Here is a 21637-nt window from a genome sequence, read left to right as displayed (position 1 = left end):
CAAAATATTGACACTTTGGGCCCAATTTGGACATTTTCACTTAGGAGTGTACTCACTTTTGTTTCCAGCGGTTTAGACATTAATGGCTTTGTGTTGAGTTATTTTGAAAGGACAGCAAATTTACACTGTTATACAAGCTGTACACTCACCACTTTACATTGTAGCAAAGTGTCCTTTCTTCAGTGTTGTCACATGAAAAGATATACTCAAATATGTACAAAAATGTGAGGGGTGTACTCACTTTTGTGATATACTGTAGATGACCTGGAGCCGGTGGGTCTGACAACGAATATGTAGCGAGGGCCAGCCGACGAGAGCATACAGGTTGCAGTGGTGGGTGGTATACGGGGCTTTGGTTACAAAACGGATGGCACTGTGATAGACTACATCCAGTTTGCTGAGTAGAGTGTTGGAGGCTATTTTGTAAATGACATCGTCGAGGATCGGTAGGATAGTCAGTTTTATGAGGGTGTTTGGCAGCGTAAGTGAAGGAGGCTTTGTTGTGAAATAGGCAGCCAATTCTAGATTTAATTTTGGATTGGAGATGCATAATGAGTCTGGAAGGAGAGTTTACAGTCTAGCCAGACACCTATGTATTTGTAGTTGTCCACATATTCTAAGTCAGAACCGTCAAGATTAGTGATGCTTGTTGGGCGGGTAGCGATCGGTTGAAGAGCATGCATTTAGTTTTACTAGCGTTTAAGAGCAGTTGGAGGCCACGGAAGGAGTGTTGTACGGCATTGAAGCTCATTTGGAGGTTTGTTAACACAGTGTCCAAAGAAGGGCCAGAAGTATACACAATGGTGTCGTTTGCGTAGAGGTGGATCAAGCAATCACCCGCAGCAAGAGGGACATCATTGATGTATACAGAGAAAAGAGTCGGCCCGGGAATTGAACCCTGTGGCACCCCCATAGAGACTGCCAGAGGTCCGGACAACAGGCCCTCCGATTTGACACACTGAACTCTGTCTGAGAAGTTGTTGGTGAACCAGACGAGGCAGTCATTTGAGAAACCAAGCCTGTTGAGTCTGCTGAAAAGAATACAGTGATTGACAGAGTCGAAAGCCTTGGCCAGGTCGATGAATACGGCTGCACAGTACCGTCTTTTATCAATGGTGGTTATGATATCGTTAAGTACCTTGAGCGTGGCTGAGGTGCACCCATGACCAGCTCAGAAACCAGATAGCACAGCGGAGAAGGTACGGTGGGATTTGAAATGGTCAGTGATCAGTTTGTTAACTTGGCTTTCGAAAACTTTAGAAGGGCAGGGCAGGATGGATATAGGTCTATAACAGTTTGGGTCTAGAGTGTCTCCCCCTTTGAAGAGGGGGATGACCGAGGCAGCTTTCCAACCTTTAGGAATCCCGGAGGATACGAAAGAGGTTGAACAGACTAGTAATAGGGGTTGCAACAATGGCGGCGGATAGTTTTAGAAAGAGAGGGTCCAGATTGTCTAGCCCAGCTGATTTGTACGGGTCCAGGTTTTGCAGCTCTTTCAGAACATCTACTATCTGGATTTGGGTGAAGGAGAAGCTGGAGAGGCTTGGGCAAGTAGCTGTGGGGGGTGCGGAGCTGCTGGCCGGGGTTGGGGTAGCCAGGTGGAAAGCATGGCCAGCCGTAGAGAAATGCTTATTGAAATTCTAGATTATGGTGGATTTATCGGTGGTGACAGTGTTTCCTAGCCTCAGTGCAGTGGGCTGCTGGGAGGAGGTGCTCTTATTCTCCATGGACTTTACAGTGTTCTAGAACGTTTTGGAGTTAGAGCTACAGGATGCAAATTTCTGTTTGAAAAAGCTTATAATTCCACAAAATTAAAATCATTGTTAAAAACTGATTTTCACAACAAAAAGTAAATAGTGATAAATGGCTATAAAAAGCCTCTTCTCTCACCATGTTGGAGTGTGCTCTGCGGGGCATGCTCTCGCTTGTGTACAGGTAGAGGAACTTGTTGAGCTGGGACGAGGCCAGGCGGTCGCGTATCTCCAGCTCCTGAACGATGAACACCTGGCGGGACAGAGGCTGCTCGCCCACTGCGCCAACCCCCACCCCAGGCACCCCTCCCTCCTGACACGGCCCAGCCGCAGACACCACCACCGGATACGACTCGTGCTGGAAGCTCACCTGGAATAGGAATGGCACATTTAACTAATAGTACCAGTTGTAGCTTTTTGCTGTCTCCACGTTAACAAAAGCATCGGTTGACATTTATACTACACTCCAACTGAACATATCCTTACGATGGGGGGGAAATGAATTAGCTTTCCATTTTGTACAGAGAAAAAAAAAAAAATCTTTAGAGTACTGTATGGACACACCTTGTGCACACACAGTACATACAGTCTCCCTACCTTGGTGAGCTGGATCTCCATGAGCAGGTTGTGTTGTCGTCCACCACCTCCAGCCCAACGCCAAGAATTCTGTGGCCGTGACGGAGCAGCGGAGCGGGACGGGGACCCACGCATCCCAGAGGGGACAGAGCGACCCCTAGAGAGAGAGGGGGGAAGGAGGTAGAAAGGAGCTTGATGATCATTAAGAGAGAAATCTTACAAATTCAAGTGCCTGTTGCTAGGTTGTGTGTGCAAAGAATACAAATTTAAGAAAAGATTAACTTAATAAATAAAAAAAATAAAAAAAATGTAATCAAAAAGTAACATAACAATAACGAGGCTATATACAGCGTGTACTGGTACAGAGTCAATGTGAGGGGGTATAGGTTAGTCGAGGTCATTTATAAAATGACTATGCATAGATAATAAACAGCGAGTAGCAGCAGTGTAAAAACAGAGGGGGTTGGGGGGGGGAGTTTGATTAATTGTTCAGCAGTCTTATGGCGTCGGGGTAGAAGCTGTTAAGGAGCCTCTCGGTCCTAGACTTGGTGCTCCGGCACCGCTTGCCATGCGGTAGCAGAGAGAAGAGTCTCACAATTTTTTGGGCCTTCCTCTGACACTGTCTAGTATATAGGTCCTGGATGGCAGGAAGCTTGGCCCCAATGATGTACTGGGCCACACGCACTACCCTCTGTAGCACCTTACGGTCAGATGCCGAGCAGTTGCCATACCAGGCGGTGATGCAACCGGTCAGGATGCTCTCGATGGTGCAGCTGTAAAACCTTTTGAAGATCTGAGGACCCATGCCAAATCTATTCAGTCTGAGGGGGAAAAGGTTTTGTAGTGCCCTCTTCACATCTGTCTTGGTGTGTTTGGACCATGATAGTTTGTTGGTGATGTGGACACCAAGGGACTTGAAACTCTCGACCCGCTCCACTTCAGCCCCGCCGATGTTAATGGGGGCCTGTTCGACCCTCCTTATTCTATATTCCACGATCAGCTCCTTTATCTTGCTCACATTTGAGGGAGAGGTTGTTGTCCTGGCACCACACAGCCAGGTCTCTGACCTCCTCCCTATAGGCTTGTCATCGTTGTCGGTGATCAGGCCTACACCACTGTTGTCGTCAACAAACTTAATGATGGTGTTTGGCCTTGCAGTCGTGGATGAACAGAGAGTACAGGAGGGGACTAAGCACACACCCCTGAGGGGCCCCAGTGTTGAGGATCAGCGTGGCAGATGTGTTGTTGCCTACCCTTACCACCTGGGGGTGGCCCGTCAGGAAGTCCAGGATCCAGTTGCAGAGGGAGGTGTTTAGTCCCAGGGTCGTTAGCTTAGTAATGAGCTTTGTTGGCAATATGGTGTTGAACGCTGAGCTATAGTCAATGAACAGCATTCTCACATAGGTGTTCCTTTTGTCCAAATGGGAAAGGGCAGTGTGGAGTGTGATAGAGATTGCGTCATCTGTGGATTTGTTGGGGCAGTATGCGAATTGGAGTGGGTCTAGGGTTTCCATCATGATAGTGTTGATGTGAGCCATGACCAGCCTTGCAAAGTACTTCATGGCTACCGACGTGAGTGCTACGGGTCGGTAAACTTTTAGTCAGGTTACCTTTGCTTTCTTCGGCACAGAGACTATGGTGGTCTGTTTGAAACAAGTAGGTATTACAGACTTGGTCAGGGAGAGGTTGAAAATGTCTGAAGACACTTGCCAATTGGTCCGTGCATGCTTTGAGTACACATCCTGGTAATCCGTCTGGCCTGTGGCTTTGTGAATGTTGACCTGTTTAAAAGGTCTTGCTCACATCGGCTATGGAGAGCGAGATCACACAGTCGTCCAGAACAGCTGGTGCGCTCATGCATGCTTCAGTGTTTCTTGCCTCAAAGTGAGCATAAAAAAGGCATGTAGCTCGTCTGGTAGGCTCACATCACAGGGCAGATCGCGGCTGAGTTTCCCTTTGTAGTCTAATATTTTTCGAGCCCTGCCACATGTGTATTAGCATTCAATCTCAGTCTTGTACTGACGCTTTGCCTGTTTGATGGTTCGTCGGAGGGCATAGCGGGATTTCTTATAAGCGTACGGATTAGTGTCCTGCTCCTTGAAAGCGGCAGCTCTAGCCTTTAGCTCGGTGCGAATGTTGCCTGTAATCCATAGTGTATGGTTGGGAAATCGATGCACTTATTGATGAAGCCGGTGACTGAGGTGGTGTACTCCTCAATGCCATCGGATGAATCCCGGAACATATTCCAGTCTGTGCTAGCAAAACAGTCCTCTAGCGTAGCATCTGCATCATCTGACCACTTCCGTATTGAGCGAGTCACTGGTACTTCCTGCTTTAGTTTTTGCTTGTAAGCAGGAGGATAGAATTATGGTCAGATTTGCCAAATGGAGGGCAAGGGAGAGCTTTGTATGAGTCTCTGTGTGCGGAGTGAAGGTGGTCTAGAGCTTTTTCCTCTGGTTGCACATGTGATATGCTTTACCTCATTTCTACCAGCATATTTAAGTTTGCCTGCATTAAAATCCCCGGCCACTAGGAGCGCCGCTTCTGGATGAGCATTTTCTTGTTTGCTTATGGACTTATACAGCTCGTTGAGTGCAGTCTTCGTGTCGGCATCGGTTTGTGGTGGTAAATAGACGGCTACGAATAATATAGATGTGAACTCTCTCGGTAGATAGTGTGCTCTACAGCTTATCATGAGGTATTCTACCTCAAGACTTCTTTAATATTAAACATTGTGCACCAGCAGTTGACAAATAGACACACAACCCGTTGGTAGGATAGTCTTAATTGTAGATCGTCCAGTTTGTTTCCCAATTATTGGAAAACGTACAATCATACGGAGAGTAGTGGTGGTTTCCCTACTTGTCTACGAATTCTTACAAGGCACCCCGCCCTCCTCTCCCTTTTCTTCACGCTGTTAACAGAGATTTGGGCCTTGTCTTGACAAAGTAGTATATCCTTCACGTCGGACTCATGAAAAAATAAATACATCTTTGTTCAGTTCGAGGTGAGTAATCACTGTTCTGATGTCCAGAAGATCTTTTTGGTCATAAGAGATGGTAGTAGCAACACTTGGTACAAAATGAGTGTTGTGTCTGTGACTATCATTAAATGTGAAGACTTATTTTATCAAATCAATTCTCTAGGTTTAATTATTACGTGATTAAACTAATCATGTAAACATGAATTAACTAGGAAGTCAGGTCACCAAGGAAAATGTTGATTAAAGTTATAATTTTTAGAACATAACTCTTCAGATATTTTAATATCTGATCAATAAGTCATCATTAATGAATTATTAATTTTCATTAGTCTCATTCCAAACGTCTTAAAATTCTGATGGTTCGTGGTGGCTTGTGGCAAACTTTAAACAACACTTTTTATGGATATCTTTAAGAAATGGCTTTCTTCTTGCCACTCTTCCATAAAGGCCAGATTTGTGCAATTTACGACTGATTGTTGTCCTATGGACAGAGTCTCCCACCTCAGCTGTAGATCTCTGCAGTTCATCCAGAGTGATCATGGGTCTTGGCTGCATCTCTGATCAGTCTTCTCCTTGTATGAGCTGAAAGTTTAGAGGGACGGCCAGGTCTTGGTAGATTTGCAGTGGTCTGATACTCCTTCCATTTCAATATTATCGCTTGCACAGTGCTCCTTGGGATGTTTAAAGCTTGGGAAATCTTTTTGTATCCAAATCCGGCTTTAAACTTCTTCACAACAGTATTTCGGACCTGCCTGGTGTGTTCCTTGTTCTTCATGATGCTCTCTGCGCTTTTAACGGACCTCTGAGACTATCACAGTGCAGGTGCATTTATACGGAGACTTGATTACACACAGGTGGATTGTATTTATCATCATTAGTCATTTAGGTCAACATTGGATCATTCAGAGATCCTCACTGAACTTCTGGAGAGAGTTTTCTGCACTGAAAGTAAAGGGGCTGAATAATTTTGCACGCCCAATTTTCAGTTTTTGATTTGTTAAAAAAGTTTTAAATATCCAATAAATGTCGTTCCACTTCATGATTGTGTCCCACTTGTTGTTGATTCTTCACAAAAAAATACAGTTTTATATCTTTATGTTTGAAGCCTGAAATGTGGCAAAAGGTTGCAAAGTTCAAGGGGGCCGAATACTTTCGCAAGGCACTGTACATTTCGTCACGGGTGGTTCTATACACTTCAGAGAAAAGGGCTGTCCATGACAATTCATGTGATGTCTGGGTTCATGGGGGTGTGGCCACTGACTAGTTAATCTTTACATGAAAATGCATACTCTCATTTAGAAGGTTAACATCACATTACATCTTTTCACAAATAGTTTCATGTTTAATCACATATGTTTCTCAATATTTAGATGTAAAACTGACAGCTGGGAAATGTACACTTTAAGAGATACAGTTGTGTGTTTCCTGTCCTTCATGAGATCATAACTGTCCCTTAAGCCAATCCAACATTCTCAAAAATATAGAAATATTGTTTATTTCTGCCATTTTGGGGATTAGGAATTTTGAACAAAATAAGTTCTTTGTTCTGGTAGACTCTCTCAATACTGCATGGCAGTTTCTACCAGGTATTTATAACCTGTTGTAAAGTCATAAATCTATGTAGAGAGAGAGAATTGGGGGGAGGGCTAAAAAAAACGAAATATCACTGTTGGTTAGGAGCCCGTAAAACAGCAGCCGGTGCCATTATTAATTATAATTCTGTGCATTTGTCTGTATACGTGTGTATGGGCACCTGTTTCCATGCTGCGTGTGTGTAGACATGGCCTTGCCCCCGAAATCTCTCCCGCCGTACAGATGCCAGACAACAGACACCTCTCGTAGCACCACCCTGCTCTGGGGGACAGGGAAGTGGCTGGGGGCCCGCAGCAGGTCAGAGCTGCCCCGCGGTCGGGAGAAGTGGCCCTCCCTCACCCTGATAGGACCCTCAGTTAGCACCGTCACCATGGGCTCCCCGTCTCTGGGCTGAGGGTGAATTGACGAACATGGACACCAGAATAGGTTTAGTACTTCATGTTGCATAATTCAATTCCATGTGAACTACGAGTAAGTAGTATGGCGAGATGAGGGGGATGAAGATGAAATAGAGACGCACAGGTATACCCATCCCAGGAGCCTCTAGGATGCAGAAGTCCTCGTTGTCCTCTGAACACTCAGAGCCCTCCTCTGACATCATATCTGCCTGCACCTCAGTGGCTGTCGCCACCAGTCCGTCAAGCTCTGACTCCTCCCCGTCAATGACAACAGGTGGGGGGAGCTTGGGAGCCTCCCCGGGGAACAAGTAGACAGAGACAGGTGAGCCCCGCGGGACTGTGGGAGAACCTGGAAACACACAAGGAAATATTCCACATATCCAGGAGTGATCACCATCCTCTATTTAATATCTATTATATGTATATAGAGGACTGTAAGTCGCTCTGGGTAAGAGCATCGCTAAATCAGTGTTTCCCAACTACAGTCCCCCCAACAGAAGCTGTTTTTTTATGTAGACACAGACAAACACACCTGATTCAACTCATCGAGGGCTCGATGATTAGTTGAATCAGGTGTGCTTGTCCGGGGCTACATAGAAAATGTGCTCTGTTTTGGGTATTGGAGAACCTGAGTTGGGAAACACTGATCTAAATGACGAAAATGTAAAATGTTATATCTAGAGAGATGCTGTATACTACACTGTCACTTAAAAGCCCGTTTTACCCGAGTCCATATCCTCATCTGGATGGCTCCTCTCGGTGTCAATCAAAGCATCAAGGAGATCGCACTGGTTGATCTCAGCAGTCTCAGCTGGAGGGCAGGGTGGCAAGGAGGCGGGACTTTCTGACAACTAACACGACACGTAAACACAGACAACAGATCAGGGATAGACAACTCCAGTCCTCAGGGGTTGAGATTCAAATAACTGCATTCTGAAACTGAAGATCACGATTAGTTGATAATTGGAGTCCGGTGTGTTAGCTGGGGCAAAAGTGTGACACCAATCAGGCCCTTGAGGACTGAAGTTGCTCGTCCCTGCAATAGAAAGTTTACGCTAGTGGAGTCAGTCTCCTATTCTGCCGCTCCACAGTTTCAATCTCTTCAGTTGTAGTATATACTAGTCTAATGTATATAAACAGCACAGGAATGAAACCATCAACATGTATTGATCACATCTTTACTAATGCTGCAGAAATGTGGTTTAAAGCCGTATCCAGATCCATAGGATGTAGTGATCACAATATAGTAGCCATATCTAGGAAATCCAAAGTTCCAAAGGCTGGGCCTAATATACTGTATAAGAGGTCATTCAATAGGTTTTGTAGTGATTCCTATATTGTTGTTGTAAAGAATATTTGTTGGTCCGTGGTGTGTAATGAGGAGCAAGCAGACATAGCTTATCCCAGTTAGTAATAAGCATGCACCCATTATGAAAATGACTGTAAAAACTGTTAAATCTCTGTGGAATTGTATGGTTGAGAGGGATGAGGAAAAAGGAATGGCAAATAAGTCTGGCTGCACAACCAATTGGCAAACATACTGCAAATTGAGAAATCATGTGAATATATGGAATTATGGAATCACTAGCCACTTTAACTATGCCACTTTGTTTACATACTCATATGTATATACTGTACTCGATACCATCTACTGTATCTTGCCTATGCTGCTCTGTACCATCACTCATTCATATATCCTTATGTACATATTCTTTATCCCCTTACACTGTGTACAAGACAGTAGTTTTGGAATTGTTAGTTAGATTACTTGTTATTACTGCATTGTCGGAACTAGAAGCACAAGCATTTCGCTACACTCGCATTAACATCTGCTAACCATGTGTATGTGACAAATAAAATTTGATTTGATTTGAATTAAAAGAAGAAACTACACTATGAAACAAAGAAAAATGACAAAGAAGGACAGTAAAAAGCTTCAGAGAGCCTTCAATTATATTTTGGGAAAAAAAATAGAACTCAGCTCCGTCATTCATTGAATCAGATGGCTCATTCTTCACAAAACTGACTGTCATTGCTAACTACTTTAATGTTTTTTTTCATTGGCACGATTAGCAAACGTAGGCATGACATGACAGCAACAAACACTGACACTACACATCCAAATTATGAAAGACAATAATTGTAATTTTGAAACCCATAAAGTGAGTGTGGAAGAGGTGAAAAAATGATTGTTGTCTATCAACAATGACAAGCCACCGGGGTCTGACAACTTGGATAGAGAATTACTGAGGATAATAGCGGACGATATTGCCACTCCTATTTGCCACATCTTCAATCTAAGCCTACTAGAGAGCGTGTGACCTCAGGCCTGGAGGGAAGCAAAAGTCATTCCGCTACCCAAGAACAGTAAACAAATTGACAACATACTTTCAACACGCTTATAGGGAAGGACATTAAACAAACACAGCACTTACACAAATGACTGATGATTGGCTGAGAGAAATTGATGATCAAAAAATTGTGGGCGGCTGTTTTGTTAGACTTCTGCGTGGCTTTAAACATTATCGGTCATAGTCTGCAGCTGGAAAAAGTAAAGCCAGTGTGTGTATTTATGTGGATGACTCAACACATCAGCTAATACAGCTACTGAAATGACTAACACTTAAAGTGCTACAGTTAGTTTCAGGATGGGAGGAATACGTTAGTCCTAAATACTTCAAAATACTAAAAGCATTGATTTGTCAAAAAATACATTCACTAAACGCTAAACCCCTGAAAGAAATCTTGTAATGAATAATGTGGAAATTGAACAAGTTGAGAACGAAACTGCTTGGAGTAACCCTGGATTGTAAACTGTCATGGTCAAAACATATTGATACAACAGTAGCTAAAATGGGGAGAAGTCCGTCTATAATAAAGCGATGCTCTACCTTCTTAACAACACTATCAACAAGGCAGGTCCTGCAGGCCCTAGTTTTGTCACACCTGGACTACTGTTCAGTCGTGCCAGGTGCCACAAAGAGGGACTTAGGGAATGTGCAATTAACTCAGAACAGGGCAGCACGGCTGGCCCTTGAATGTTCATATAGATCTAATATTAATAACATGCATGTCAATCTCTCCTGGCTCAAAGTGGAGGAGAGATTGACTTCATCACTACTTGTATTTATGGGAGATATTGACATGTTGAATGCACTGAGCTGTCTGTCTAAACTACTGGCACAGCTCAGACACCCATGCACACCCCACAAGACATGCCACCAGAGATCTCTTCACAGTCCAAGTCCAGAACAGACTATGGGAGGGGCACAGTACTGCACTACATGACTACATGGAACTCTATTCCACATCAGTTAACTGATGCAAGAAGTAGAATCAGATTTAAAAAGCAGGTAAAAATACACCTAATGGAACAATGAGGACTGTGAAGACACACAAACATAGGCACAGACACATGCATACACACACGATAACATACGCACTATACACACAGTATAAAAATACACCTTCTGGAACAGTGAAGACTGAAGACAACAAACATAGGCACAGACACATGCATACACACACGTATACATGGATTTTGTGTTGTAAATATGTGGTAGTGGAGTAGGGGCCTGAGAGTACACAGTGTGTTGCGAAATCTGTAATGAATTCATTGTAATGTTTTAAAACTAAAACTGCCTTCATTTTGCCAGATCCAAGGAAGAGTAATGGGGATCCATAATAAATACGGGTCTGTCTGTCTTACCGGCAGTTTCTGTCCCGCGATCTCAGTGGGTGATGTTTGTCGGGGGGGCGGGTGCAGGTCTCCCTGGGAGACCAGGTACTGCAGCATGTTGACCAGGGCAGCACAGGAGTCAGCACAGGTGTGGAGGTGGACCACGTTGTTGGAGCAACGCAGCTCAAACAGAGGCTGGGACTGGGAGAGAGAGAGGAGGGGATTGGAGCAGAGCAGAAAGGAAGACCGCGTAGATTTGAGAACAACAGTCTCTTAAGTTCAAACACACAGACAGATATATAAATCACACAAAATTGGCAGGCTAAGAACTTACCAGTTTCCCTTTATCACTGCCTTTCCATGTGGTAATGGCCAGCTCCAGCAGATCAATGTCCAGCACACACACATAGTCTGAGGGGGGGAGAGACAGAGAGAGAGAGAGAGAGAGAGAGAGAGAGAGAGAGAGAGAGAGACAGAGAGAGAGACAGAGAGAGACAGAGAGAGACAGAGAGAGAGAGAGAGAGAGAGGAGGCGTTAGAATTGAACACACACTCAGATGCAGATGTACACACGCGGTACAGTTAATCGTGTGGCATACCTCGTCGCAGGTCCACAACATCACTTTCACATTTATCAGAGAGATACAGTGCAGAGTCATCCAGGATAAACCTGAGGTGAAAGGTGGCCGTGTCTACGATGATGTTACTCGACAGAGAGAAGGATTCTGCTGTGAACAACACCCTCAATGGAAGATACAAGGGCCTGAGAGACAGAGACACGAAGAGAAGTGAAAAATCATTATTATGTTCATTTATTATCTGCCTTTGTCCACATATGTAGATCTGGTGTGTGTGTACCTGTAGTCCACGGCACAGGTGGCCAGGTGTGTGTGTAGGACGGTAATAACTGCAGGAGATGTATAGCCCAGGATCGGGTCATCAACGACATCCAGAAAATCAACCAGCTGTCATGAAGAAACACAGCCTCACTAACCAAACACACCCCACGCAGTCAAATCATGATATGTGTCTGAAGCTTCTCTGCTCTGGTATGCATTAGGATCCCCCATTTCCCCCATACCTGTTCGTGCCAGCTGTGATTGGTCTGTGCCATCTGATGTCGCATAGTGGCGCCATGGAGACGAAGGGCAACCAGGAACTCCTGTGAAACACACACAAACACAGAATTAAGTCAGTGATGTTTCTCTCCAAATCACAAGCACAGATAACTTACAAGCGCAATCAAACGGTGATATTCAAAAAATAAATGAGAAGATATGAATGTTACCTTGACGTTCCTCTGAGGGTCCAGGGTTATTTTGAAAGCCGTGGATAACATGTGGACCTCAGTCTCCCTGCCACTCACACTGCTCACCCCCAGCTCTGTGGGGTAAATGGTAGGGTCCAGATGCCCTGGGGGAGTGAAGCTGGGCATTTCTAACCGCCTGGGGACGGGGGAGTCTTTCACTACAGCTGCGAGGGGGAGGAAAAGGGTGAGTGACCAGAAAGGAAAGAGGTAAGGGCTGTCAGTCATTTAGAAGAGATTAGCTCATGGCTAAAAACAATCTACATGAAAACACATAGATTGTCACACTACTACATGTGATTAGGAAGGTGCTATCAGAGCTAAACCCTGATATCACAGAGCCATTCCACTCACCTTTGTGGTAAAGCTCCACCCTCCTGCTCTCCAAGCACAGGAAGCTGAGATGGGGGTTGTTCTGATGCTGCGCCACACTGAACATCTTTCCCCCTTCCAGGTCCAACATGAGCTCCCCGTGACACCGGTCCTCCTGACTTCCTGTCTCTCCCTGAAGGAGGCGAAACAGGAAACTATTTATTTATGCGTCTTCCTTAGAAGAATCATAGTACACACATACATTCAATTTGTGTAATAATATCATTCCTTCAGGCAGTAAGGTCCAGTCAGGATTTGAACCAAGAACCAAAATCTCTCCAGTCTATATACCGAGCTAACCATTGTAAGATGTAGCTGGTTCATTATTTGCTCACCTTGCTGTCCGTCATGGCTTGGAGGCGGCCCTTCCCTATGATGACGGTGAGGGAGAGCAAGCTGAGGTTGTGGTTAGGGCGGGGCTCCGACTGCCCGCATCTGGCTGATACACTGGCTGTGTAGAACTGAGCATCTTCCTCCTCCTCCTCCGAGTCTGAGGGACCAGAAACGTCACAGTTATAGAACTGCTGAGCAACAACACATTTCACATGGTCTACAGGGGTGCTGACTAAAGAGTTGCACAACACATACCACTTGGCAAGCCAGTTTAAAATCAGAGCTTTAAATAGACTAAAGACATTAACAAGTTGCTACACAGAGGTGACCCAATTCTGTCTGACCAGTTTGAAGTGGTTTACAAGTCTCAGTATGGGGGTCTCACCTAGTTTGAAGGCAGATTTGCAAAGATGGAAATAGTCATTGTCTTGGCGACGGTGTTGGGGGCTGTGATCACTCTTAGGGTCTGAGGGGGGAGAGGCTTCCCACATCAACAGGTCATTATTGATCCTACAGGGATGGAAAAGGAGAGAGGAGGACGAAGGGAAAGAGCAGAAAAAAAGCCATGTAAAATGGTGTCAACAAATAAGCAACCGAGCAGAAAAAGAGAGACACACACCTGTTGTAGACACTCTGGAAGGCCTGTTTGCTGGGCAGGAAGATGTAGGCCAGGGGCAGAGAGACATCTACTACACACTGAGACACACACTGAGACTGGAACTGTTGCATCTCCTCTGGGTCTGCTGGGATCACCATCTGAGAGGAGGAGAGAGGGGCAATGAGGAAAGGTTAGACTGAAACTTCCAGAAAATGGGGCAAATAAAACCAACATCTTTAGGAAGTGATTGTGTGAGAGAAACTGACAACTGGTCCAGAGAGGGCCGGCCGGGGGTGTGAGAGGGACGGCCGGGGGGGTGAGAGAGGGACGGCCGGGGGGGTGAGAGAGGGACGGCCGGGGGGGTGAGAGAGGGACGGCCGGGGGGGTGAGAGAGGGACGGCCGGGGGTGAGAGAGGAGTCTAGGTGTTTGTGATGGGATGGTGCGGTACCTCCTCAGTCTCGAACATGGTGCGGTTGGAGGAGAAGGGAGAGCTGGTCTTCTCTCGGAGTTCACAGGGGTTCTCAAACGACATGGATCCCAGGTCCCTCATCAGACCCACCCCTAACCCCCCCAACCCTGACCCCAGACCCTCTCCTCCCCTCACACGCACTGACAGCCTGGAGAGAGGGAGGGAGAGATAGATAGAAGAAAGAGACAGATGTAAACTATACAGTAGGTTGATGTGCAACGTTGACTTCTGAAACACATTAAATCTACACAGCCAAGTGACACAGTAAGTGAAACAAACTCCACTAAAATACATGTTCCGGAAACACACTCACTTGGCCATGGAGTCTTGACTCTTCTTGACTCTGATACAGGGGAAGGAACCTCCCTCCCAGCCCTCATACGTTCCTGAGAGACAATGAACAAACAATTGCTCAAAATGTGAGTGTTACTTTTGTTGTTGTTTGTGTGTATATTTGACTGTGTGTGTGTGTGTTCCTCACCGTGCATGTCACTGAAGCTGGCCTCCAGTAGCTGTGTGAGGGAGCCATGGGAGGGGCCAGGGGGTGCATGGGGATCCGGCTGTAGGTCAGGGCCCTCCTGGGAGCGGATATCCAGGTCACACAGCTCCAGCACCAGGTTCTCTTGCCGCACGGACCTCTGGGAAGGCGGGCGTCGGAGGGGGTACGGCCGGAGGTCCGGGATGGGGAAGCGGAGCTTGAGGATGGCGTGGGGCGAGAGGAGGGAGAGAGAGGAGTGCAGCTCACTGCTCTGGGTCTGAGAGACGGAGAGGAGAATGTTCAAAGATAAACAATCGTAAACATAAAGCAAACCTGAAATTTTACTTCAATTGTGATCAAATGGCGCCACTTAGTGGCTGGTGGCTTGCTAAGTGTTTACCCGTGTGTGGACGGGTCCTCTTAGTGGCTGGTGGCTTGCTAAGTGTTTACCCGTGTGTGGACGGACGGGTCCTCTTAGTGGCTGGTGGCTTGCTAAGTGTTTACCTGTGTGTGGACGGGTCCTCTTAGTGGCTGGTGGCTTGCTAAGTGTTTACCCGTGTGTGGACGGGTCCTCTTAGTGGCTGGTGGCTTGCTAAGTAATTACCCGTGTGTGGACGGGTCCTCTTAGTGGCTGGTGGCTTGCTAAGTGTTTACCCGTGTGTGGACGGGTCCTCTTAGTGGCTGGTGGCTTGCTAAGTGTTTACCCGTGTGTGGACGGGTCCTCTTAGTGGCTGGTGGCTTGCTAAGTGTTTACCCGTGTGTGGACGGGTCCTCTTAGTGGCTGGTGGCTTGCTAAGTGTTTACCTGTGTGTGGACGGGTCCTCTTAGTGGCTGGTGGCTTGCTAAGTGTTTACCCGTGTATGGACGGGTCCTCTTAGTGGCTGGTGGCTTGCTAAGTGTTTACCTGTGTATGGACAGGTCCTCTTAGTGGCTGGTGGCTTGCTAAGTGTTTACCTGTGTGTGGACGGGTCCTCTTAGTGGCTGGTGGCTTGCTAAGTGTTTACCCGTGTATGGACGGGTCCTCTTAGTGGCTGGTGGCTTGCTAAGTGTTTACCCGTGTGTGGACGGGTCCTCTTAGTGGCTGGTGGCTTGCTAAGTGTTTACCTGTGTATGGACGGGTCCTCTTAGTGGCTGGTGGCTTGCTAAGTGTTTACCCGTGTGTGGACGGGTCCTCTTAGTGGCTGGTGGCTTGCTAAGTGTTTACCCGTGTGTGGACGGGTCCTCTTAGTGGCTGGTGACTTGCTAAGTGTTTACCCATGTGTGGACGGACGGGTCCTCTTAGTGGCTGGTGGCTTGCTAAGTGTTTACCTGTGTGTGGACGGGTCCTCCTCCTGTCTGTGTGGGACAGTGGCTGCAGGCTCTGCTCAGAGACTCCAGTCGACTCAGTATGTCCAGGTCCAACTCAGCACTCAGCTCTCCCAACTCTACCCTCACTACACTGTCTCTACGCAGAACACGCTGCCTCCCCTGCAATACAGAGTCATTGACATGTCAGGAGGAGGGGGTAGCAGGTTAACAGAGGCGACCAAAACAGACTGAAACAATTACATATTAGCCTTTGAACATGTTCAACTGACACAAACACACACTGTCCTGGTTTACCTTGCGCAAGTGTTTCTCTGTGAGACTGTAGTGTAGCTGTGCACAGGGTCTGGCTGTAGCTCCCACTGTGAACATTCCAGCCCGCTGGAAGTGGAGCAACTAGAGAAGGTGGGAAGAGTTATATCCTGGGCAATGCTAGCCCATGCTGCAGCACACTGTATCATGTGGAATGTTGTGTTGAAGCCCTCAGATCATCTCAAATAACAGCCCCTTTCCTACCTCAGTGTATTGGGGCTTTCCTGGCTCCCAGAGACACTCGAGCAGCTCTAGCCTACTGAAGGACAGGTCAGAGGTCACAGCACGAGAGTGGCGACCTGCACTGCGCATCTCACACGCCACCTGTACCGCTGCTCCAGTCATCCTGAGAGGAGAGAGAGACAGAGAGAGAAGGGGACAGAGATGGAGAGCGAGAAAAGGGGACAGAGATGGAGAGTGAGAAAAGGGGACAGAGATGGAGAGCGAGAAAAGGGGACAGAGATGGAGAGCGAGATATGAGAGAGAGAGCAAAATAAGGATTATCTATTGATATGTAGGGCAGGTCTGTTGATTTATCTGAGGAGTGGTGGCCAATGTTGAAGAGGCTATTGTGTGTTTTTACCTGAGGTGTGAGTGGGGGCAGGCTTTAGCGAAGCTAGCCCTGAGGTGGTGGAAGTCTCTCTCGCTGAACATGCTGTCTTTGAAGAAGGCCAGCTCCCGGAAGAACACCTGAGACACCTGGGCCAATGAGGAAGCTGCGTCCGGCCCGGGGGGCGGGTCCTGCTCCAGTAGGGTTAGGGTGAGCCCGCCAAGCGAGAGGCGGAGCAACACCTCTGGCTTCAGTGGCTCTGATTGGCTACTTCGCCCTGGAGGAGGAGGGGTTAATTAGATTAGTTGTATAGTTTTTGTTATCTGTAAAATGTGTACAAGACAGTGTGAGTGTTACCTGGTATTCTGCTACAATGTGGCAGGCTGGATAGTGATCCTGGTACAGGATAATGCCTGGGACCCTGTGGTAGGCCCTGGGCGTAGCTAGCCTGGCTGTGTGTAGACGACGCCATGCTGTCGGAGAGAGAGTGCGCGGACGTCACACTGCTAGTCATACCAGGACCCATGGAGAAGAACATATCTGAGAGAGAGAATGAGAGAGGGAGGAGAAAGAGAGCAAGAGACCGAGACAGCAAGTGAGTAAACAGAGAGAAGGAGCACTATGCTTCACATGTCAAGTTCAACCAAGCTCTCACAGAACATGATGCAGCAGCAGACTACTGTACACGTGTCCTGCAGAATGTGGGTCACCACAAAGCTAATACAACCCCTGTCACCGCAACCTTCACTAGCCTCCATATTGCATTCCAACTCTTTAGCTACCCTCCACGTACCCCCGTTCTCCAGACCGGTGAGGTAGGGCTCCATGTCAGGCTCTTCGTCCCAGTCCGGATCTCTATCTCCGGGGCTGGAGCTCAACTGTTTGCTCAAGTCCTCCTCTATCAGACGCAGGTCCTCAGAGTCCAGGGGACGGCTGTGAACCCCAGCACCACTGGGCTTAGGCTCTGGTAGGATAGACAGGGAGGAATTCATACAGGGTCAGCAGTACACAGTGTGGATGAAGATGTGCATGGTTAAAAGACACTAAAATGTGGATCCAAACAAAGTGTGTTCAGTGAACAGAGTTTTGTTCCACTGTCAATGACATGAGGATGTGGAACTAAGACATGTGGAATGCAGGTGGGGAGAAACAGGTAACCAGTTTCCTTACTCACCTGTGTCGATGCAGAGGGCAGACAGAAGGTCGGTCAGGTGAGTGATCTGGTCTGGGGAGAGCAGCAGGTGGAGGCACCCCACCTTCCCATCCAGCTCCAACTGAAAGATAAGGAGAGACAAGTGGCTGTAATAACAGTGACAGAATAAAAGGACCAAAGCAAAACAAGAGGTTCTTAAAAACTTAAGTGAACACAGGAAGGAACTGAACAAATCCACTGAAACACACACACCTTAGGTCCAGGCAGCATGTCGTTCTGTTTGATCTTAACCGTGGTCTCCATGAAGCCAGAGCAGCTGCCGATGAGGAGGGGCTGCTGGACGGCTGGAGGGTCATCTTCCTCCTCCTCACCACCTTCCTCCTCCTCCTCAACACCTTCCTCCTCCTCCTCAACACCCTCCTCCTCCTCCTCAACACCCTCCTCCTCCTCCTCAACACCCTCCTCCTCCTCAACACCCTCCTCCTCCTCGCTGGCTGAGGCTGAGCCAGTGGTGTCCGCTCTAAAAGGACCCTGTGAAGGAGAGGATAATTACCATGATTACCCGCTTAAAGGATCCTGTGAAGGAGAGGATGATTACCATGGTTAACCGCTTAAAGGATCCTGTGAAGGAGAGGATAATTACCATGGTTAACCGCTTAAAGGACCCTGTGAAGGAGAGGATAATTACCATGGTTAACCATGGTAATCATCCTCTCCTTCACAGGGTCCTTTAAGCGGTTAACCATGGTAATTATCCTCTCCTTCACAGGATCCTTTAAGCGGTTAACCATGGTAATCATCCTCTCCTTCACAGGATCCTTTAAGAGGTTAATTAACCATGGTAATTATCCTCTCCTTCACAGGGTCCTTTAAGTGGTTAACCTCTTAAAGGACCCTGTGAAGGAGAGGATGATTACCATGGTTAACCGCTTAAAGGATCCTGTGAAGGAGAGGATGATTACCATGGTTAACCGCTTAAAGGACCCTGTGAAGGAGAGGGCAGACAGAAGGTCGGTCAGGTGAGTGATCTGTCCTTTAAGTCTGTCAGCTAGCCACTAGGGGGAGTGTGAGAGTAAATATGAGTTTATGTGAGTATCTATAAGTGGATATTTCATTTCTAAAAGATGTGTGTGTTATATTGGGATCAAACTTGAGTATATGCAGGTGAGAGTGTGTGTACATGAGTGGGTTTATAAGTGCCGTGGTCAATTTAAAACTGTGCGTGTTACCTGGGGCCCTCCGGTGGTCTCGTACAGCAGTTGAACAGAGCTGAGCTGGAGGATCTTGTGCAGGAAGGCAGGCGGCTGGTGGATGTCTACAGGCACCGTCTGGCTGGGGTCCCTCACTGCCTCGTCACAGTACTCCAGCCTGCAGCGCAGCACACCACACAGCCACCGGGGGCAGAGCACTCAGCACAATAACACTATATTACCTTCAACCTCAGCCAAAACACCCACCACACACACAAGCTCTACTAAAGATAGTGAAGCGTCTCCGAGATTCAGATGTTCTCTTTAGATCTACAGACAAATCCTGAGACAGAAGTGTTTCCTCATCTCATTTCCTGTCCTTCCTGACTTCTAAACTGGTCAGGTGGACAGACCAACACAGGCTGTGTAAGAATGTCAGTGTGGTGAGAACCAACATACCGTTTGATGTGCACCTCTAAGGCAATGCCCGTCTCCATGTTCAGGGGCTGGTGCTCGATTCGGACGATGGTGTCCAGGAGGGTGACTTTGATCCGACGCAGGACTGCAACATAACACAAACAAGGACATCCGTTATCACTAAGCATTTTGGTCACAAAGAAACCAGAAGGGACACCAGTGATATGATATCAGTCCTTATCTCACAAGTTTGGAATTGACAGTACATTACTTTGACTGCACAGTTTGAAAATTACAGGAAAAGTTGTTATCTTCAGAAGAAGGCACTAACCTACCACTGGGGACAGTACAGGAACAATAATGACAACTTTAAAATAGTCTCTCCCCCCCCCCCCCCCCCCACACACACACACACACACACACACAAACAAGGCCTACCCAGTGACTCACCTGTCTCAATAGTTTGTGCAAACATCTCCAGGCCCTCCAGTGGAGCGGGCGGCTCCTCTGACGCCTCAGGGGGGTCCTTTAGACACTCCTGGGCCAGCTGCATGCTGGAGGTCATGCATGTGGACCAGCCCTGGGAGTCCAACCCCCCACCTACAATAAAACAAAAACAAGGCATGATTCAGCTGGCTCTGAGAAATGTTGAGCATGGGATAGTGTAAGATGTCTTCTCTTGAGCTCAGGCATTTACAACAAATGGTTAGCTAGTACTAGACATTACTGTATTTGTCTTTGTTGACAATAACATCCTAAAAGGTTGCTAATCAATGGTTACCACAACTTCCTTTCTGAACCTGACAGGCCTGCGGCAGTGACAGGAACAGGAGCTGATACAATAACATGGTAATAACAAAGATCTCATTAGTCAGGTAGACTGGCTGTCAGGCTGAGACTTACTGCTCCTGTACTTGGGTCTGCATGTTATCTGAAGGCCTGAGATGACGAGGGTGCAGTGGTCGGTGACAAGATCTGACCAGGGAATTGTCACCTCTATGCTGCTCACAAACCCATCCACAATCTCAAATGGAGCCCCAAGAGACTCCAAGTGTTCGTTGACCGCCTGGGGGAGAAGGAAGGAGGTGTGATGAGAAATTAAGAGATGACTGGAAGATGTTGGAAAAAGAAACGTGTCCTACAATAAACAGCTGGTGTAAATGGCTTAGGGCAATGGGTTTGTCTGTTCTGCTGATTGAAAGTGAGTGCGTTTGCAAGACCTAAGTATAACTTGGTCATATATATTTCAACTGAACTGCAGCGACACTGGATGAGGTGAGTTATTTTCCAATTAGATGCTGACAAAAATATCTCGGAACGGCTGTTCCTTGAACTCACGAGAAGCGAGGATATGACGTTGATTGTTGTTATGTTCAGGTCTTGAAATTGCGAAATAAGTTAGTTGAGGACCAGGGTGCATGAGAACACACAAAAGCAACCAGTTGTTCCGACAGTTAAACGACCGTACTACTTTCACTAACTTACCCAAACGTCAATGTTGATTTCTTTGATGACACCACTACCATTGTACAGGTCCAAACTTAACTGTTCCAAACTCAGTCGTTCTTGCAAGAAGTGACCGAGGTAATGCTGTAAGAGGTACCGACAGGCCCGCTTCTTGATTGAGCCTGACCAGGGGAAAAGCCAGCGAGACATAGGGCCAGCAAGTTCAGGGTGAGGGAGCGAAGAGACGGAGGAAAACGAATGCGAAAACAGTCCTCTGGCAACTGCATAACAAAGAAAGCAAAGTGTACTAATGAAGAACGAGCTACATGGCTAGCTAGAAGGGGCTAAGGGAAAGCCGTCTCTCGGAAATCCTTTGTGTCAGGACCGATGAGTCCAACGTCGTTTTACAGAACGTTCAACTCGTCTATGGTTGTTCCAGTTAATCTTTTAGCTGTATTTCTGTCGAAACTGGACGACAGATCTTCTTGCATATCTCCCGTTTCTCAGGGTTGTTTATTGTTTTCATACTTGAACTGAATGTATGGTGGGGACGGCGCTGCGTCATTGCGTCATCAGTCGCAAAAGCCGTAAATTAGATTGATGTACGCCATCTTTGGAAGGTCAAAACAAAACGGTGTGCGCGTTCCTCTTGTATACCTCTACCCAGGCGTTGCTGATACATGCCAGATCTTACAACGTCTGAATAGTTATTTTACGTATTAGCTGAC

General features: G+C 46.9%; 1 protein-coding gene across 2 annotated transcripts in view; it reads right to left on the bottom strand.

The window, feature by feature from the left end:
- atg2a (autophagy related 2A) overlaps positions 1–21610 on the bottom strand; it is a 28853-nt gene extending 7243 nt beyond the window's left edge. For both annotated transcript variants that reach the window (XM_036943201.2, XM_036943202.2), the window contains exons 1-31: positions 20949–21610; positions 20367–20529; positions 19914–20063; positions 19506–19608; positions 19086–19224; positions 18109–18387; positions 17878–17977; positions 17497–17667; positions 17061–17243; positions 16737–16980; positions 16358–16499; positions 16139–16237; positions 15845–16003; positions 14540–14813; positions 14372–14444; positions 14038–14206; positions 13610–13746; positions 13376–13500; positions 12993–13147; positions 12640–12790; positions 12268–12452; positions 12061–12141; positions 11838–11944; positions 11579–11742; positions 11315–11391; positions 11011–11181; positions 8026–8152; positions 7424–7650; positions 7064–7293; positions 2349–2484; positions 1891–2121 (exon numbers count right to left, since the gene is read on the bottom strand). In XM_036943201.2, the coding sequence (XP_036799096.1) occupies positions 1891–2121; positions 2349–2484; positions 7064–7293; positions 7424–7650; positions 8026–8152; positions 11011–11181; positions 11315–11391; positions 11579–11742; positions 11838–11944; positions 12061–12141; positions 12268–12452; positions 12640–12790; positions 12993–13147; positions 13376–13500; positions 13610–13746; positions 14038–14206; positions 14372–14444; positions 14540–14813; positions 15845–16003; positions 16139–16237; positions 16358–16499; positions 16737–16980; positions 17061–17243; positions 17497–17667; positions 17878–17977; positions 18109–18387; positions 19086–19224; positions 19506–19608; positions 19914–20063; positions 20367–20529; positions 20949–21119 (4923 nt within the window). In that variant the 5' untranslated portion in view covers positions 21120–21610. The remainder of the gene's footprint in view (positions 1–1890; positions 2122–2348; positions 2485–7063; positions 7294–7423; positions 7651–8025; positions 8153–11010; positions 11182–11314; positions 11392–11578; positions 11743–11837; positions 11945–12060; positions 12142–12267; positions 12453–12639; positions 12791–12992; positions 13148–13375; positions 13501–13609; positions 13747–14037; positions 14207–14371; positions 14445–14539; positions 14814–15844; positions 16004–16138; positions 16238–16357; positions 16500–16736; positions 16981–17060; positions 17244–17496; positions 17668–17877; positions 17978–18108; positions 18388–19085; positions 19225–19505; positions 19609–19913; positions 20064–20366; positions 20530–20948) is intronic.
- Between the last annotated feature and the right edge of the window lie 27 nt (positions 21611–21637).

Source organism: Oncorhynchus mykiss, chromosome 14 (genome assembly GCF_057628025.1).
Source record: "Oncorhynchus mykiss isolate SJ-2025 chromosome 14, ASM5762802v1, whole genome shotgun sequence".
Classification (NCBI taxonomy): Eukaryota; Metazoa; Chordata; class Actinopteri; order Salmoniformes; family Salmonidae; genus Oncorhynchus; species Oncorhynchus mykiss.
Note: the sequence above shows the minus strand (reverse complement) of the source record. Positions and strands in the feature narration are given on the sequence as shown.